Source organism: Schistocerca piceifrons, chromosome 11 (assembly GCF_021461385.2).
Source record: "Schistocerca piceifrons isolate TAMUIC-IGC-003096 chromosome 11, iqSchPice1.1, whole genome shotgun sequence".
NCBI classification, from domain to species: Eukaryota; Metazoa; Arthropoda; class Insecta; order Orthoptera; family Acrididae; genus Schistocerca; species Schistocerca piceifrons.
In genome coordinates, this window is record NC_060148.1 from 30,337,142 (window position 1) to 30,357,727 (window position 20,586).

A 20,586-nucleotide genomic window follows, 5' to 3' on the forward strand; every position below is an offset into this window, starting at 1 on the left:
CGTGGAGAGTAAAAATCGTAGAGGGAGACCAAGAGATGAATACAGTAAACAGATTCAGAAGGATGTAGGTTGCAGTAAGTATTGGGAGATGAAGAAGCTTGCAGAGGATAGAGTAGCATGGAGAGCTGCATCAGACCAGTCTCAGGACTGAAGACAACAACAACAAGAACAACCCTGTAGTGAGATGTGAGAACAACTGTTTCGCTGTGGCTGTAGGGAATAGACATTATTAACTATTTCCTGGATTCCTTTAATTGCCTTCACCTCAGCAACAAGTTCACAGTGGAAACATATGGCCAGGAGAGCTTACACCATCTCAGATGTGGAACGCTTGACCCAAGTGCAAGTATTAGTTTGTGTACTTAAAGAAGCCTCATTCGCATCGTCATAGTAGCTCTACAAGCGTTATTCTTATGTGACTGGCATGAAATTTAAATAGAGATCATATTTCATTCAGGTGTAGAAGCACATCTACCAACTTTTGTTTATCTCGCACAACTCCTCCTTGGTGCTGTGATTTCCCCCCCCCCCCCCTCCCCTCCCCCCCAACAGTGTAGGTGCCCCTGCATCTCGCTATTGAGACTGAGTCTTACGGAAAACAATCAAAATTAGACTGGCAGACAATAGTTATCCCTTAAGTACCATTTGAAATCTTGTCTTATCTGACACTGAAAAATGACAATCTTAGACTCGGCCTGCAGAATTTAATCGCAAGGGTACCTGACAGCAATTCATCACTCCTGCTAGCTTTAACCACTGGGGCACTGTACCTTTACTCGCATTAGGAGCCAGCAACAATTATTTCTGGAACACATGTTGTTGGGCTTCTGAATTATATAAAAGGGGGGTTGTTCAAGGTACGAATTGCTTCCAGCGAGGTTAGCAAACAGCATTCTCACCTGAAGATGGCAGCCAGATGGAGTGCTGAAATACTGTATCTAGTTAATCGTGTGATCCTGCTGCAGACCTGACAAGAATATCAAGCCATATTCCGTTCCAATTATGTTGTCCAGTCCTTTCAGCTGGTCTCCTAAGCATCCCTTACATTCATCCAGATGTGTTAAGCTGTCTGTGCCCCTCACACTTTTCTTCACATTTTTAAATTTGTTCATTTGCTTATGGTTGCTTTATATACAAGTTGAACAATAGATGTGAGAAGCTGTAACTCTGACATACTCCCTTCTTAACATGAACTTGTTTTTCTTAACTGTCTGCTTGTTATTATGCCTACTTTGTTTGTGATGTATGTTATTCATGTATCTGTGTTCTTCCACCCCGATCTTCTAACGATTTTGAAGGTCTTACTCAGCCTTGAATTGTCAAGAGAGTTTTCTGTGTGCACATATGCTAGGTATCCTTATTTGGCAATACATCTGAGTATAATATGCAATGAGCTGATTTTTCTTGTATTTTGATACGATTTATTGTCCCATTAACCAGTCTGCAAGCCATTGTCAGATTAAGATGTTATAGGAACATTACCGTCACCATGTGCAATTAGATGCTTGTTCTGAGAACTTTTAATTTTCTTAAATATTCATACTTAGTCTATTAAATCAAACCCTGATTCAGTAATGGTGTCCTCTGTAATATATACAATTGTGAATATTCTTATTTATTCTTAAATACCCTTTGTTGCATGAATTAGAGATTGTAGCTGACCTGTGTTTTTTCTAACCTTTGTAGCCTACGCAGTAATAACAACAGCTGCATTCAATTTATCAAGTGAAAATGTGTTATTATTTCATTGTCCAGTGGAAGTTCCCCCTCATTGTTTTTACTGTATGCATATGTATTACAGTTTTGCAGAAGCAAATAATTTATTAGGTGGCAACAGCATAGATATGAATAATGTGTTGCCCTTATATCAACCTCCTCCCATCATTAAGATTGGTCAAATATGGCTCGCTCAAGTTGGTTCTCTTATTCTCACACCAGAGCAAAGCAGTCTGAATGCACCCCCACATGCCACTCCAAGTGGAGTGGCAACACAGTAGGACCTTTCACCCCAGTAGTACTATTCATTCATCATATTCCATAGATTCCATGAAGAATGAGAACCTTCAGGGATGTGGAGCGAGTCAAGGTACACATTAACGAAAGACAAGGAAGTAATATAAATGTAATCTTTACACTATTTTAACATCAAACTTTCACTCTACTGCTTAATACTACTAACACCTGTTGGAAATAAACATAAGCTAGTAAATTTTCATAAAATTTGAAGAAAAGCTCCTGCCTCTTGAGTTTCACTATATATTTGATGTCTAACTTCTACTGTTATCGTAATATTTACTTATTTGCCGTGGGGTGTCTCAAAGAAAGTATCTACCTACATATGTAAATATGGGGTCCTGTTTATAGTCCATTATTATTTCTCATGTAGCTTTGCAGTGAATTATGCTACCTGCTATGTAGCTAACATGAATTTTTGGTTTGTCATACTAAATAATCAGAAAATTTGTGAAGGAATTGCCAGTGATGTATCTTTTAATCTTATTCCAAAGTGTAGGGATTCCCACTTCTTGATCTCTTTTGAATGGGAGCTTGTAGAATGCCTGACTACCAGAGGACATAAATGCATTCTGAACTCAGGCAAAGTCTACACAAAAATTATTTTGCCTTGTTTTATGACTATGTGTGAGGCAGTTATAATTAAATTTGCACTGCTTGAGAGAGCCTCCATGAAAAATGAGTGATTGCAGGGCAATTTAACTCTGTGGAAACATTTGTAAGGACATGCCGAAGAGAAATAATGAATAAACCATTGAAAGAAACACACTGTAATTTTCGAGTGAGAGAGTAACATTTGTTAATTGTGTACCATGTTTATGTACCAATTTATAAATGTTGCACATTGTGATGATCATTTGAATCTTCAACAGCCTGGAACCGCACTAGAGGTACCATTTCACAATTGCTCACAGTACTTTTCAAATGATGGACCACGGAATGTCCAGCTTTTCTGACACATTCAAGCTCTGCTCGAAGATTGCACATTGCGTCCAGCATTCTCAGCCGTGGCAACACTAACTTCTTCAAGAATTTGTGGCACAGTTGGACATTGGCTTCTCCCAGGAGCAATTTCCAAATTGCCAGTTAATTGCAATTTCTGAATCATGTTTTTCAGCCCTAATGTGGAAAGAATACCTTGCCATATTCTTTTAATGTGTCGATACTCATGAAGAGCAGGAGCGCTACTGCTGTTGTTTTGATAAAACAGCTTTACGAGTAAACCCTTGCTCTCCTTGTCCATGCCTATGTTGACTGTAATACACCCTGACACTTGTGTTTCAACCCTATGTCGCCATAACATTACCAGTGCCTAATGCCAAGTCATGATGCTAATACTGTTAAAAGCACAAATTCTGCAGTGCACATTGTGAACATCATTCCTGTCAAGTTGTGTTTTCCATTTACACTGAGACAAGTAGCAAAAGTTTTATTATAACTGCTCTGTATATCACAGTTCAGTTGAAAATGATTGTCTTTAGCAGCAGCAGAATCCATTAAGAACCAAACGTATTTGGAAGTGAGTGCAAGAATACCAAGATCTTTGCAAAGGCTACTGCAAGATGTACAGTTGCCCTTTTTACCCAGTATCTCTTACTTCTCACTTCTGATGGACAAATACTTTATATATCATTGCTGCACTGCTCCACAAGATAATTCCGTAAGAAAAAAGGAACTGTAAATATCCAGAATAAGCCAACAATTTTGTCTAGTCAGCACAAAGCTTCTACAGGCAAAACACACTGCACTTACCTCCTTGATTAGTTTATCTGTGTGTTCACTCCATTTGAATATTTATACAGCTGGACCCCAACAAACTTTAGAAACATGGATTCATTTAGTGCCTGTCCATTAATGTATACAGGGTGTACATAAAGTCTGGGAACACTTTCAATTATTTACTCCACAAGAACTAAACATTGTACAGATGTCATACAAATTACATTTTCAAGAGAAACTCTGGAAGTTTTTTTTACAAACATTGATATGCGAACCATGAGTGAGTGACCCGGGAGATGTCAATACAGTAATTGAATTCTTGCTATACCCTTACCAGCATGGCATCGTCGACTGTGGCAGTTGCTTCCCATATTCTCTCCTGGAGTTCTTCTGCTATATCACAAAGTGATCTTTAATGTGTCCCCACAGAAAAGAGTCACACAGAGTGAGATCTTGTGATCGGGGAGGCCGTTTCGTGAAACAGCCGTCCCCTTTGCTAGAACGGCCAATACATCAATGTGGCAGCTCCGTGTTCAGGTACCCATGAACTTCACAATGAAAATGGGGTGGAACCCCATCCTGCTGAAAGATGAACGGAGAGTCTGATTGCATTTGAAGCATCAGCCATTACTGAAACATGTCCAAGTAGGAATATCCAGGGACAGTACTCTTGGCGAAGAAGAACGGCCTGTAGAGTTTTTGACATTACAAGGCAAAAAAACATTTACCTCTGGGGAATCACGCTGAAATTAAATGCATTTGTGTGGATGCTTTGTAGCCCAGATTCGACAACTATGCCTGTTCACTTTCCCATTAATGTGAATTAAGTGATCAACAATGCCACTCCCATCCTCATTCAGCTGTTCCAACTGCAAACAAAACTCAAAACACTTGTGTTTGTCATCATCATTGAGCTTCTGCACTAGCTCCAATTTGAATGGTTTCATAGACAGCTTCTGTTGCAGGACTTTCCACATCATCATTGGAGCCATTTCAAGTTCACGGGATGCACGACCTACAGATTTCTTTGGACTCCTTACAAATCTCTTTTGTATGTGCTTCACATTCACTCCACTCACATTGGGATGTCCGCTTCTCTTTACCAGGCACAAGCAACCCTTCATAACAAATTTGTTGTGTCAGTGGTAAATGGCCTTTCTTGTTGGTGGCTTCTTACCATACTTGGTCCTAAACATCCGTTGAACCGCTGTAGCACACTTGTTTTTATCGAACTCCAACACACAGAAAGCTCGCTCCGCACCTGAACTCTCCATGTTGGCGACTAGCACTATCGGTGAATTACCAAACTATGCTGTGGCAGTATACATGAAAAAGAACTTTCAGGGTTTCTCTTCAAAATGACATGTGTGTGATATCTGTACAATGTGTGGTTCTTGTGCAATAAATAATTTAAAGTGTTCCCGGACTTTATATACACCCATTACTTCTTGTGCTAGCAGATGGTCTGTGCATATCTGACATTGCACAGTACGAGTCAGTCTGTATAATGAAATAAGTGGCTATACTATCTTTATTTATTTATTTATTAACTTGTAGACAGCTTTCAAGCTGCTTAAGGCATTGCACATACTGACATACATATAATATGTTGTACCTGTGTAAATACAAGCTGTGTTTAGCAATACATAATTGTGTGACTGATGTCTTAGCTGACAATACATGGATGTACAAGATCAGCTCTGACCACAGTCACCTACACACCTTTCTTCTGGTGAATGGGCATGATTGAAACTGAAAATCTCCAGATATATAAAATGTAAAGAATACAGTATTTGTTCCTCCTCCTACAATTTATCAGAATATTTCAATTTACACACATTTTAAATATGCCTTGTCAGTACAACCACTCTCTTCCCTCACTGGCTGTTCACTTTAGTTCCTTGTGACTGTTACAGCTTATCCTCTTCTTGATGTCTTCCAAATACTTCTTTCTAGGCTGGCCTCTTCCTTTACTTCGAACACTTTGCGTTAAAGAATGTTAATCATGAACGTGTTGTATCTGATGACATATTCAACAGTTTTTTCTTCTATTCTATTTCCTTTAATAATCCATTGATTTCCCACTTCCATTCAGCAGTTTACTCTTTAAAAATGATTTTGCAAAGCATTTCCGGACACCTCTACTCACATATTCGCCGATTAAATTTTTTGTTTTGCTGACGCCATCCTTCTCTTTACTTTCATTAAGCATCTATTGCCCTCTGTGATTGTACTACTGAACAACAATATTGTTTCACCGTATCAGTCCTAATGCCATCAAATTTTGTATTGGTTTGAATTTCTTCCATATTTTTCTGTATGGCAATTATTTTCGTTTCCCATTTCTTCACTCTTAATCTCCGTTGTTTACAAGTGTCTGATAGTACTTGCAGTGCTTTATTCTATTATTTTTTTTCACTGTCTGCAACTATAATTATCTCAAAACAAAATCTGACATAATATATCCTTTCACCATTGGCTTTTATTCACTCTGACTCCTCCTTCATTATCTGGATAGTTTTCTCAATGAATACATTAGATAAATATTGAGATAGGCGACATCCTTTTCTAACTCCTGTTCTGATCCTCACCTCTTCTTATAATTTACTTAGTAGTTTTTTAAATTTCTTTGTGCCTTAACCATCCATCATTGTCAACTGAAGGGGACACAACTGTTTTTTATAGCAATTATAAACAAAATAGCTCCAAGCTGCAAGGATGATTTGTAACTTTTGTATTCCATGATCAGTTTTGAGACTCCACATCTCATTTTCAGTTGTACCTTAGCAAGCATTTAATCCAAGTTAAGTATTAATTTCTCAGATTACAGCAGTCTGTCAACCAAACTGCAGGTGTACATGCCCTATGCCCACAGTACTGCATCAAGTGACACCTCACTGGTGATCTAAGAAATTAATGGTTAACAGCGATTAGATGTGTACTAAGGTAGCTTTGAAGATAAGTCTCAGAATTGATGATGGAATAAAAAAGTTATAAAACCATCCTTCCAGCTTCAGGTCTATTTTATTTATTATTACTGATTTTTGTTACACGGTTGTGATGCAGTTGATTAATCAATTTGACTTGAGGATGTAAATTCTAGATAGCAGAAATGAAAAATTAAACAAAGTTTTAGCTCAAAGATTGAATCTGACAGTGTAGCTTGTGAGCAGTGCCTGAGTAGGTAAGCCAGTAAGAGCGCTTCCTGTGAAAAGCAAGGCTCTGGGTTCGAGTCTTGGTCTGACACGCAGTTTTAGCCTGCCAGGACATTCCAAAACAGCACAAATGTCACTGCAGAATGAAAGATTTGATGTTATAGTAATAACAGGTGGAGACCTCAGTGACAGATGAAAGTTGGTCTGATGACCAATCCAACTTCTGGGGAAAGTGAGGAAGTCAAGGTATGAGCTCTGGTTTGCTTCATGTTTTCATTACTCCTGACACATGCATTACATACCTGGTTCAACATTTCAGAACTATTTTTGTACTGACATCATTTAATGTTGTTTCATGTACACTGATTTCATACCATCAACTGATACACTTTACCAGTAAATCTAATTCAGTTGATGTGTGTGTAATCCCTGAACAACAGTATATTGCTCAAACGGTTCAAATGGCTCTGAGCACTATGGGACTTAACATCTGAGGTCATCAGTCCCCTAGAACTTAGAACCACTTAAACCTAACTAACCTAAGGACATCACACACATCTATGCCTGAGGCAGGATTCGAACCTATAACCGTAGCGGTTGCGCAGTTCCAGTCTGAAGCACCTAGAACTGCTCGGCCACAATGGTCGGCCAGTAAATTTTGAGCACAGAATATTGCCATTGCACTACATGTAAAACACTACCAGAATGAGAGTGGAAACATGGGAGGTCACAGTTTAACATGCTGTCAACTGCCAGACCATTAGAGACGGAGCTTTGGAGTGAAAGCTGGGATTGGGAAAAGCGAGGAAGTAAACTGACCATATGCTTTACCAGGGGAGCCATCCCAGCATTTGTCTTACTTAGGGAAACCATTGAAAACTAAGATCTTGATGGGCAGCAGGGATTTCAAACACTATCCACTCAAATATGAGTCCAGCATGTTACCACAGTACCGCCCCACTCAGTACGTGAGACTACTAAATGTCTGACCAGAAGTGGCTTAGATGATGTAATTGCCTTTTACCCCCATGACGGTGATGGCAGTAAGCTTCATGGTGCTGATATGTTGCTTGAAACTAGTCCTAGAAAGCTAGTAACTAGATTTTTCACAAGAGAATGGCTGTTCTCTTTTTTTTCTTTTGTCTTCCATTTCTCTATGGGCCAACACTGTTATTTATCAGTTTTGTCAATGTTAATTTGTAGACTTAGAGAAAGCTTTTGACAATGTTGACTGGAATACTCTCTTTCAAATTCTGAAGGTGGCAGGGGTAAAATACACGGAGCGAAAGGCTATTCACAAGTTGTACAGAAACCAGATGGCAGTTGTAAGAGTCGAGGGGCATGAAAGGGAAGCAGTAGTCGGGAAGGGAATGGGACAGGGTTGCAGCCTATCCCCAATGTTATTAAATCTGTATATTAAGCAAGCAGTGAAGGAAACAAAAGAAGAATTTGGAGTAGGTATTAAAATCCATGGAGAAGAAATAAAAACTTTGAGGTTCGCCGATGACATTTTAATTCTGTGAGAGACAGCAAAGGACTTGGAAGAACAGTTGAACGGAATGGACAGTGTCATAAAAGGAGGTATAAGATGAACATCAACAAAAGCAAAACGAGGATAATGGAATGTAGTCGAATTAAGTCGGGTGATGCTGAGGGAATTAGATTAGGAAATGAGACACTTAAAGTAGTAAAGGAGTTTTCTATTTGGGGAGCAAAATAACTGATGATGGTCGAAGTAGAGAGGATATAAAATGTAGACTGGAAATGGCAAGGAAAGCATTTCTGAAGAAGAGAAATTTGTTAACATCGAGTATAGATTTAAGTGCCAGGAGGTCGTTTCTGAAAGTATTTGTATGGAGTGTAGCCATGTATGGAAGTGAAACGTGGACGATAAATAGTTTAGACAAGAAGAGAATAGAAGCTTTCGAAATATGGTGCTACAGATGAATGCTGAAGATTAGATGCGTAGAGCACATAACTAATGAGGGGGTATTGAATAGAATTGGGGAGAAGAGGAGCTTGTGGCACAACTTGACCAGAAGAAGGGATCGGTTGGTAGGACATGTTCTGAGACATCGAGGGATCACCAATTTAGTATTGGAGGGCAGCGTGGAGGGTAAAAATGGTAGAGGGAGACCAAGAGATGAATACACTAAGCAGATTCAGAAGGATGTAGGCTGCAGTAGGTACTGGGAGATGAAGAAGCTTGCACAGGATAGAGTAGCAGGGAGAGCTGCATCAAACCAGTCTCAGGACTGAAGACCACAACAACAACAACAACAATGGTATTTAGTGACTGGATGCCATTCCTGAGACTAGTACCCCCTTCCCCTCCCCCCAGGCAGGGATTCGTGCACACCATCTGCCTGTCTAATGTAGATCTTATGTTCTAGTGTGATAACATTTTCTCAAGTGTTTGTGTATTTGTATCTGAGGTGAAACATGAGTGTAAGCCCAGTATTCACCTAACTGCATGTGGGAAACCTCCTAAAAACCACATTCACGCTGGCCGGCTCTCCAGTTTCCATCATTAATCTAGAAGGCGGTTCAGTCCATGGCCTGCACACCTCCTTGTGTCTCAAAAGTGATTCTTGCATTCTGGACTATCTGGATATGTCACAAGAGAAAATCTTGTATAAACTCTCTCAAAGTTAATATTTTTTAGCATTTATGTAGTAAATGCATTCTACAACGTTTGTTACAACTAAAATGTCATATTTCTGCTATCATAGGAGGAAGGAATCTATTTTAGACAATCTGTAGTTTCCCTGTGTCCTCCTAATGAATTGTAGGCTGTCTGCCACCTGTTTTATTTGCAGCTGAGACTGTGTGGTTGTTCCCCTTCATACTTCACACTTTTACATATTGCAACTCCCAGACACTGGTATGCCATGACTGACTCTTGCTGTTTTAATCATGTAATCAAAGGATGTCCCACTTTCACATTTCATGGAGTCAGTCCAGGTGACACAGATTGGGAATTGAGTTATAGGTAGGACACACAAGTGTTGATGGTGACAGTTTGATGACAATGACTTTCATGATGGTGATAACACAGTCAGTGATAATAGTGGTGATGTTAGTAGTTGTGATGATGACAGTGCTGTTGATGAGAATAAAGTTGATGTGGAAGATGATGGTGGTTGTAATTGCCAATCATCCAATACAGTAAGGGGTTTCCTGTATTTTAGAGTATCCTTCATTAACACTGTACAGGATACTAAATCCTGTATTCGATATTTTTCAGTTCATTTATTGCATTCATGTAATTAATTTGCCAAAATATGATTTTTAGGCTTTTATCCCGCTGATCAGTATTTTGAAATACGAATTTGTCTACGTTTGTTGGAATCATAGTATGGTACATCACATTATTATGAAAGTAATTCCATCATAGAAGAAACAAGACAGCAATGGATAAAATTAAGTTACATCCCTTTTTTTATTGGACAATGCATTTAAGTTTGAATGTGCCTTATTTAAACTGTAGCATAAGCTAATTATCAAAGTAAATTAAGTAATAGAGTCAATTTATTACTAGACAGCACAATCAGATGTGAAAAGTTGCAGCAACAATGAACAGTGCTTTATTTCAGTGAGCTGATAATAACTGCAGCCGCGAACCAACTGCAATTAAGCCCAGACAATGCTTAACATTTGACATTTTTTCTACAAATATGATTAGTACTTTAATTCATATAACACGAAAGTAATAATGTCTAATAATTCATAATACCAATAATAACTAATTCATAATAATAATAATAATAATAATACAATTCATGATAATAATAATATCTAATTTATAATTAAATGGCTATGTGTTTATCTAGAAAGATGAGAAATGAAATATCCATGGTCAGCATCCATCAAAACAATTCATTCAAGGGTGAATGCATAAGTGGTAACTTGTAGGAACAATTATCAGGATTTTTTTCACCATTACGAATGGTAATAAACTGTTGACTGAAACAAAAGAAGTACATAAATATGGTTTTGTTAGAGATTAGCGTCGTGATGAAATGATATCTGTTAACGTTTAGTGTCTGACATTTTGAATGTTTTGTAACTAATTAAACAGGCTCTGTAGTATTTGCAGTCAGAGTTATAAATGCAGTATTTTACACTACACTGCTTGACATGTTTTATGATTATTGCATTGTGCTTGTTCTTTCATTAGTAAAATGATAGCTGATTGGCATAAAAATCTGAAGTTATCATTGGTGTCCTGTACTCAAGTGTTGTGAAAGTTGGCAACTCTTATGGCGGTGATGGCAATAATGATTTTGATGATGATGATTGGTGTTGACAATCACTGTGATGGCAATTGTACTGATGGTACTGTTGGTAGTGATGCTAATAAAATTTATATTGGCAGGAGAGGATACATTTTGGTGATGCATGCTTCATCACAGCTGTTTATGTCGGGATGTGATAATGATGTTTTCTATTTTAAAATAGGTCTGCAGTTCTTCCAGTACACCTTTGACAGGCAGTGATCCACGAGTGGCAGAACCAGCTAGTGCTGGAGCAGTGCTAATGGCTGTCTCTCCCAGTTAACAGATCTGACTTTTCTACGAAGCCGCCATCCTCACAGCACGCCTTCCGCAGAAAGTGGTGCAACAGTGGCTCAGCCTGAAAATCCCAGAGTACTCGTTGGTAACAGTCTTTCTCTCTCGATCCACAGGGCTGGTGTTCCTCCAGTACCGTAGCGAGACCAAGCGCGCGCTGCTGCCCAACGAGATCACGTCGCTGGACACGGTGAAGGCGCTGTTTGTACGCTCCTTTCCCAAACAGCTCACCATGGAGTACCTCGACTCGCCCATGGTCAAGATCTACATTCACGACTCCTCCAAGGACATGTTCTACGAGCTCGAGGACCTCAGGTAGCGTACCTGTATCTCAGCCACCACCCCCGTCACTTCCTTCACTTACTGACTTTTTACCAGTCAGGATATCGTTGTACCACTTACTACTTTTGTTTGAAATGACTGGTGTTTCACCTATTTGCATTACTAAAAGTAACAGTTTTATTACCTATGTCATTTCTAGTTAGTATACCACAGCCGACAGTCTTAATCCTGTAACTCGTTGACAGTCACAGGCTAGTATGTTGAAACCAATAGAGAAGTCTACCAACAAACCAGGATAGATTATTTGGAAATATTTACAGAGTATGTAATTTTTCTCTATTTGGCCTTCCAAGAATATCTGTCATTTAGCCAGTTGAAACTACTTGCATGGACATAACAAGGTCTTTCAACACATTAAGAGAAAATTATAATTTAGCTGTTGGTTGAAGAAATAACAATTAATACCTTTACGACATTGCGTCTTGGGTTTCTACTAACGTCTGTACAAATATTTTCTCTGCAGCTGTAAAAAGGAACTGAAAAAAAAAAAGTTCTTACAGTTGATCAGTGTAACTTTTTACCAGTCAGGATATCGTTGTACCACTTACTACTTTTGTTTGAAATGACTGGTGTTTCACCTATTTGCATTACTAAAAGTAACAGTTTCATTACCTATGTCATTTCTAGTTAGTATTCATGTCGCCTTTCCCCTTTCCTACAAGCTCTTGCGCTTGTAACTGGTCTTTAACTGCGTTGGCTGTGAAAAAAGCTTCTGATAAGTGTGATTGGAGTTGTACAGTACCAGGTCGATACAAATATCTTGATATTCCTAGGTAAACAGGCAGCACAGAAGTAACACTGTTTGTTTTTATCTCTTACTAACACCTGATTTCCTTCAGACATGATCTACATATACTCAGAGCAGTAGTTACTAGAAAATTACTATGTTTTTAAAACTGGTCTTAAGTTAACCAGAATGATTGTGTGACTTTGAAACAGTATTAAAATCAAAATTTTACTCTACTAAGATATTATTAGTATACATTCTATATTTCTGAGCCATGAGTATCTCTAAATGTAAAATTTTACCATGTTTCTTGTGATGTGTAACATATTTTATGTTCAGTATTTTTAAAACATGGAAAAAAGTGGTACAGAGTTGCCCCAGTTGGCTGTACCACAAATGTCAGCAATTTCTGTCAGCTGGTGCTAGAATGCTCAACTCTACAGTTTCACCCATAACATGTCTGCCCCCCAGTAGCTGAGTGGTCAGCATGACAGAATGTTAATCCTAAGGACCCGGGTTAGATTCCTGGCTGGGTCGGAGATTTTCTCTGCTCAGGGACTGGGTGCTGTGTTGTCCGAATCATCATCATTTCATCCCCATCGATGTGCTAGTCACCGAAGTGGCATCAAATCGAAAGACTTGCACCAGGCGAATGGTCTCCCCGATGGGAGGCAATAGTCACACGACAACAACAACACCCATAACATACATAACTGTGCTTTACTAACAATGATTTTAGATGCCAGGTAATCACACAGTTAGAAGTAACCAATACTGCAGTCACAGAATATGTGTTTTGTCACTTCTTTATAATACTCTCATTACAGATACAATGAACATAAATTAATTTAAATTTAATAGCTTTAAGCAGTAATAATTTACAGAATACAAGAAGAAAATGAATACAAATCACACGCCACAGAATTAACACTATGCAACAATCACAAATGTTTCCTTACAAGGAGTAAGAGCTGGCATCTGAGTCCGCGAACTGGTTTGAATAAATTTACTAAAATTGATGTAATGGAAACTACAGTAAATAGCTATTCCTGTCCTATAGCACAAATGAAGGAAAAAATTTTGAATGCCCTGCACAAGTGTAGAATGTAGTTTATTTGTCTCATAATGTACAGTTACAAATAATGGCTCTGAGCACTATGGGACTTAACATCTGAGGTCATCAGTCCCCTAGAACTTACAACTACTTAAGCCTAACTAACCTAAGGACATCACACACATCCATGCCCGAGGCAGGACTTGAACCTGCGACCGTAGCAGTCGCGCGGTCCCAGACTGAAGTGCCTAGAACTGCTCAGCCACTCCGGCCGGCTGTACAGTAACAAATCAAAGATTTCTGTACTGGAGACACGTGACAGAACGCATCAACTCGGACAGCCCTGGTGCTGATTTCTATAGTGGTACAACAGCTGATGGTTGAAGTGTTCAAATGGATTAGAAACGTCTAATTTCACATTACATCACTGAATCATGCATTACATAATTTTACCTTTCTTGAAACAACAAATCAATTCAAAGTTTAAAGAAAACTTTTCGTTTGTTGTTTGTTCTAGAGGGTGTTGTTACTAGGCACTGTAATAGTCCAGTCGGGTCCTCACGATCCCTATGGAATGAGGTTGTAGTATATTCTTTAGATTTATCATTTGAAGCTAGTTATTGAAACTTTCTTGGGACAGTTTGGGGCTATCTTCAACCATCTGCCACGTCATATTGTTCAGCATTTCCATATGCTCTCCTGTGGGTCAAACAAACCTGTGACCCTTCATACTACTCTTCTCTCTATACATTCAATATCCCCCATTAGTCCTAATTGGTACAAGTCCCACGCATGTGAGCAATATTCTAGGACAGGTTGGAATAGTGATTTGTGAGTCATCACCTTTACGGACAAATTGTATTTCCCTACTATTCAAAATTAACTGCAGTCTCCGACCTGTTTTAGCTATGATTGAGCCTATGTGATCATTCCATTTCATATCCTGCAAATTGTTACACTCAGGTATTTGTGTGAGTGACCAATTCCAGTTGTAACTCACTGATATCATAGCCGTAGGATACATTTTTTCGTTTTGTGAAGTACACAATTTTACATTTCTGAAAATTTAAAGCAAGCTGCCAATCTTTCCACCATTTGAAGTCGCAAGAGCTGACTGGATACTTGTTCTTTTTTCGTGTTACACATAACTGTTTTATCTGCAAAAAATCTGAGATTACTATAAATATTTCAAAATTAAAATTAAACCACTCTTCAGAATGAGATTTTCACTCTACAGCGGAGTGTGCGCTAATATGAAACTTCCTGGCAGATTAAAACTGTGTGCCGGACCGAGACTCGAACTCGGAGCGTTTGCCTTTCGCGGGGAAGTGCTCTACCAAACTGAGCTACCCATGCACGACTCACGCCCCGTCCTCACAGCTTTATTTCTGCCAGTACTTTGTTGGAAAGTGGCAACTGGTATCAGTCAAACAGTAACTCTCTTTAGACCATATGCACTGAAATGTAAGTACAAGGCTGATTTAGAAGGATATCAAGTAATAGCAATTAATGTAAGATAGAAACGAAGTGTATCGCATAGCTCTATCCCTGCTACGATTTCCAAAAGTTTTCTTCACATGCCTGTAGAGCACAGTCTACATACTTACTGCTGATTACAGTTGGTTATTCTCCTGTATATTCCTGTATTTATTTAAATATATTTTGACAAATTGCTTTACACAGTGATTATATAGCAGCTATTTATGCGATGTTATGTTACCTTTTTTAAAAAAAAATTTTTATTACTGTTGTTTGTGTACATTATTTTAATAATTCTGTCCACGTTGTATACCTGATTTGCTGTTATTGGCATAATAGTAAGCGGTGAGCGGAGCATCCAGTACTTACTTAACCAGTAGCCTCTCAACACTAATCAGCAGTTGATGTTCGTGCATCAACAATACCTGCTCTGTTCACCACCACTGCCTGCCATTGTGCGTGTAAATTATTTTAATTTTGGTCAGTTTCATCCATCTTACATTAGGGCCTAACTGTTATTATTAGATTTCCCAATAAATTTATAGTGTACTTAACATTTCAGTGCATAATGGTCTGAAGATGGTCACTATTTGACAGAAACTGGTTCTCATTTTTTAATAAATGTTGTATTGCAATCAAGAATGGCTTCACCATACCTCTGAAATATTCCATTAAAAAAATGGTTCAAATGGCTCTGAGCACTATGGGACTTAACTTCTGAGGTCATCAGTCCCCTAGAACTTACAACTACTTAAACCTAACTAACCTAAGGACATCATACACATCCATGCGCGAGGCAGGATTCGAACCTGCGACCGTAGCGGTCACGCGGCTCCAGACTGTAGCATCTAGAACCGCTCGGCCACCCCGGCCGGCTATTCCATTAAGATTGTTGTTTTATTCTCCACAAAATTGCTTTCAAATCTTACTATCAATATTGTCTGTAAGGGCACTAACATACAACACGAACAGCAAAGGTCTCAACATGCAATCTTGGGGCATATCCGAAGTTAGTCTGTCAATGACTCTCCACCCAAGATAACATGCTGTGTCCTCTGTACTAAAAAATGTACTTACAATGATCGGTTTAGGTATAGTATGGAGCCAAACACTTTTCGGAAATGAAGAAATATTGTAGCTACCTGACTAAAGGAATCCATGGCTTTCCGGATATCATGTCAGAAACGTGCAAGTTGAGTTTCACATTGTTCTTGCTATCCGTGCAGCTTGGCCTTGAAGAGGTCATCGTGCTCGAGGCATCTCATTATGTTTGAGCTCAGAATACGTTTGTGGTAGTTTTATGGATGATTACTGCTTCCCTTCTTGTAGATGCGTGTGACTTGTGCTTTCTTACAACTACAGGATATGGCGTTTTGTTCGATGGATCTGTGGTAGGTTGTAGCTAAAAGAGGGGCTACCTTACCCATAAATTGTCATCATTGTTGCCATATTTTCACTTTCATATAGTGATGTTGTGCTCCCATAGTGTGCCAACCACTTCCTAAAAACACATCTCTGTCCTGTAAGACAATAGCAGAAATAATATGTGACCTATTAGTGGTATCATTCTCAACTTGAAACAGAAATAATAACGTCATTGAAATCTTAAATGCAAATGTTACCTGAAGGAAAGTAACTAACAAAGGGCTATACACTTGCTAACAGTAAGAAACTGTCAAAAGATGGTAAACTGAGCGGATTATAGATGTCGTAGGCATGCCAAACCACTTGTAGCCTTGATTTATCATACACATTAAGACCTTAATCATAGTTACTAGTAGTTCTGCAATACATGAAAGAAAATACAGCTTTACATTTGTGTAACTTTTGTGCTGTCTTCTACAACCAACTACCCAATTTCAGTATCATGGCAAACACATTAACTCATACCTAGTTAATGTCACAGCATAAACCCTCTTGATGAAATCTTCTCAGATTTCAATCCAGGTAAATTTCATCAGCAGTATAAACTGGTAAAGCCTACGAAACTTCCTGGCAGATTAAAACTGTGTGCCGGACCGAGACTCGAACTTTGCCTTTCGCGGGCAAGTGCTCTACCAACTGAGCTACCCGAGCAAGACTCATGTACCGTCCTCACAGCCTTACTTCTGCTAGTACCTCATCTCCTACCTTCCAAACTTAACAGAAGCTCTCCTGTGAACCTTGCAGAATTAGCACTCCTGAAAGAAAGCTTCTGTAAAGTTTGGAAGGTAGGAGACGAGGTACTGGAGGAAGTAGAGCTGTGAGGACAGGGCGTGAGTCGTGCTTGGGTAGCTCAGTTGGTAGAGCACTTGCCCGCGAAAGCCAAAGGTCCCGAGTTCGCCTCTCGGTCCGGCACACAGTTTTAATCCGCCAGGAAGTTTCATATCAGTGCACACTCAGTTGCAGAGTGAAAATCTCATTCGGGAAAGCCTACTTTCACATATATACTGTCTTGTCTCATAATACTGCATATCCATGAGGTGGTAGAAGGTTTGTAACCCCCCACCCAGTCATACATAGGACATTAATAGAAAAAGGATTGAAAATCAAGAAAGGGAAGGAAATCCACAGTCAGCTCAAGAGTCCCATACTTGATGGATATTAATTTGTTATATAGTGGTAGACTTTGTAGGAGTGACTTTGTAGGAGTTCTGAGTGTCTATATATGAGGTTTCAGGTCTGTTATGTTTGTGGGCCCTAGCTCTTTCCCTAATTATGGATATGTCAACCTATAGGCACTGTCTTGTGTTTTACACACACAACCTTGAATAGACCGTGATAAATGACCCAGAATTTATTTATACCTGCATTTATTTTCTAGAGTTTCTCTTTAATAGCCTCATTCAGTGAGCAGGCAGAGTGGTCATCACACTGGACTTCCATTTGAAAGGATAATAGTTCAGATCCATTTCCGATCGTCCAGATTTCAGTTTTCCATGATTTCTCTAACTTGCTTCAGGCAAATGACGGGGCGGTTCCTCTGAATAAACACGGTCGACTTCCTTCCCCATCCTTGAATCCTTCTAAGCTTGTGCTGCATATCTAATGACCTCAATGTCAATGGGACATTAAACCCAAATCTTCCTTCCTTTCTTAACCTTTGCCAAAACTACGTCTCCTCTTTCAAAGCTGACAGGCTTGACCTTCCACCTGTGTCTCCTTTTTCTCTTACCCAACTTCCTTTTTCATCCTTTCCTTAGCTAACCTCTTCTTCTCTTGCAAGGCCAGTTCTCTAATTACTGGGAACAGTACATCTTTCATAATAACATTACACAGTTTTTCTTTAAATGTAAGTTCATGTGCTGCAAATCCCATGGCGTTGTGTTACAAGTGATTAACAATTTCCTCAAAGACAAGAATATGACTGGCCCAGGATGAGTGCTTCTTACAACGTTCTGCACAACCTGTTTAATTCTTCATTATACTGCTAATATTTCCCTGTGGAAAATATGCGGAGATATGGCTAATTTTTATGTTATCCCATTCCAAGCACTTTTTAGATGCACTACTGGCCATTAAAATTGCTACACCAAGAAGAAATGCAGATGATAAACGGGTATTCATTGGACAAATATATTGTACTAGCACTGACATGTGATTACATTTTCACACTATTTGGGTGTACAGATCCTGAGAAATCAGCACCCAGAACAACCACCTCTGCCCGTAATAACGGCCTCGATACGCCTGAGCATTGAGTTAAACACAGCTCGGATGGCATGTACAGCTACAGCTGCCCATGCTGCTTCAACACGATACCACAGTTCATCGAGAGTAGTGACTGGCGTATTGTGACGAGCCAGTTGCTCGGCCACCATTGACCAGACGTTTTCGATCGGTGAGAGATCTGGAGAATGTGCTTGCCAGGGCAGCAGTCGAACATTTTCTGTATCCAGAAATGCCCGTACAGGACCTGCAACATGCAGTCGTACATTATCCTGCTGAAATGCAGGGTTTTGCAGGGATCGAATGAAGGGTAGAGCTACGGGTCGTAACACATCTGAAATGTAACATCCACTGTTCAAAGTGCCGTCAATGTGAACAAGAGGTGATCGAGACGTGTAACCGATGGCACCCCGTACCATCACGCCAGGTGATACGCCAGTATGGCAATGATGAATACACGCTTCCAATGTGCATTCACCGCGATGTTGCCAAACACAGATGTGACCATCATGATGTTGTAAACAGAACCTGGATTCATCCGAAAAAATTACGTTTTGCCATTCGTGCACCCAGGTTCGTCGTCGAGAACACTATCGCAGGCGCTCCTGTCTGTGATGCAGCGTCAAGGGTAACCGCAGCCACGGTCTCCAAGCAGATAGTCCGTGCTGCTGCAAACATGCAGATGGTTGTTGTCTTCCAAACGTCCGCATCAGTTGATTCAGGGATCAAGAAATGGCTGAACGATCCATTACAGCCATGCGGATAAGATGCCTGTTATCCTGACTGCTAGTGATACAAGGCCGTTGGGATCCAGCACAGCATTCCGTATTACTCTCCTGAAGCCACCAATTCCATATTCTGCTGACAGTCATTGTATCTCGACCAACGCTTGCAGCAGTGTTGCGATACGATAAACCAAAATCGCGACAGGCTACAATCCGACCTTTATCAAAGTCGGAAACGTGATGGTACGCATTTCTCCTCCTTACACCGGTCAGCTGCTGTTTGTGTATGAGAAATCGTTTGTAAACTTTCCTCATGCGAGCACGTTGTAGGTGTCGCCACCGGCGCCAACCTTTTGTGAAATCTCTGAGAAGGTAATCATTTGCATATCTCAGCATCTTCTTCCTGTCGATTAAATTTTGTGTCTGTAGCACGTCATCTTCATGGTGTAGCAATTTTATGGCCAGTAGTGTATTATAAGAACTAAATGCGGCCTGTTATAGGACAGTAATGTCATTGGTCTCTGTAGTGTTGGAATTTACCTAAGTCTAGGCTTCTGACATTCCTCTGATAAATAGTCCAACATATACTTAGCTTCAAAGTTGTTTACTGTTTGACGCACCTCGGCAGCTACGAATCCTCAAGTAAAAGTTCCCCCCTCCTCCTTCACTTCCCCTCCCACTCACACACGAGGTGACTTTACAGACTGGCATTCTTTGAATTTCTTTATATGTACAGGATTTAAGATTTAAGATCAGTTCTTGGGCATCAGTTTTCTAAAGCTGCATAATGCCTTTCTTGAGGAAAAAAAGTGCTAGGAACTTTCTGAGTGCTGTTAAGTTTAAAATATTTGTAGCTTATTAACATAATTGCCAGTACCTGAATGAACAGTGTAAAAGTCTTGTAACAAGAAATCAATTAGTTCGAATTTCACTGGTAGCAAATTTCTTTGCACTTGTATTTAGATTCTGTATTCATCATCAAATGGAAATATTAATTAACAAATATTGAATCATAATCTGTTAGTAAAAAAGTTAATACTTTATTTTTAATTGCTCATGTTATGAAAGTAAATTAATATTTGATGCAAAATGCAAATTATTTTATTGTTAAATATAAAAAACTCTGTACTTCAGTAATTACATTCAGTCTCTG

General features: G+C 39.4%; 1 protein-coding gene across 1 annotated transcript in view; it reads left to right on the forward strand.

Annotated features, from left to right (window-relative positions):
- The window catches only part of LOC124720446 (coiled-coil domain-containing protein AGAP005037), a 992,798-nt gene that overhangs the window by 110,801 nt on the left and 861,411 nt on the right, over nt 1-20,586 (forward strand). The window contains exon 4 of the mRNA XM_047245796.1: nt 11,575-11,773. Within this exon, the coding sequence (XP_047101752.1) occupies nt 11,575-11,773 (199 nt within the window). The remainder of the gene's footprint in view (nt 1-11,574; nt 11,774-20,586) is intronic.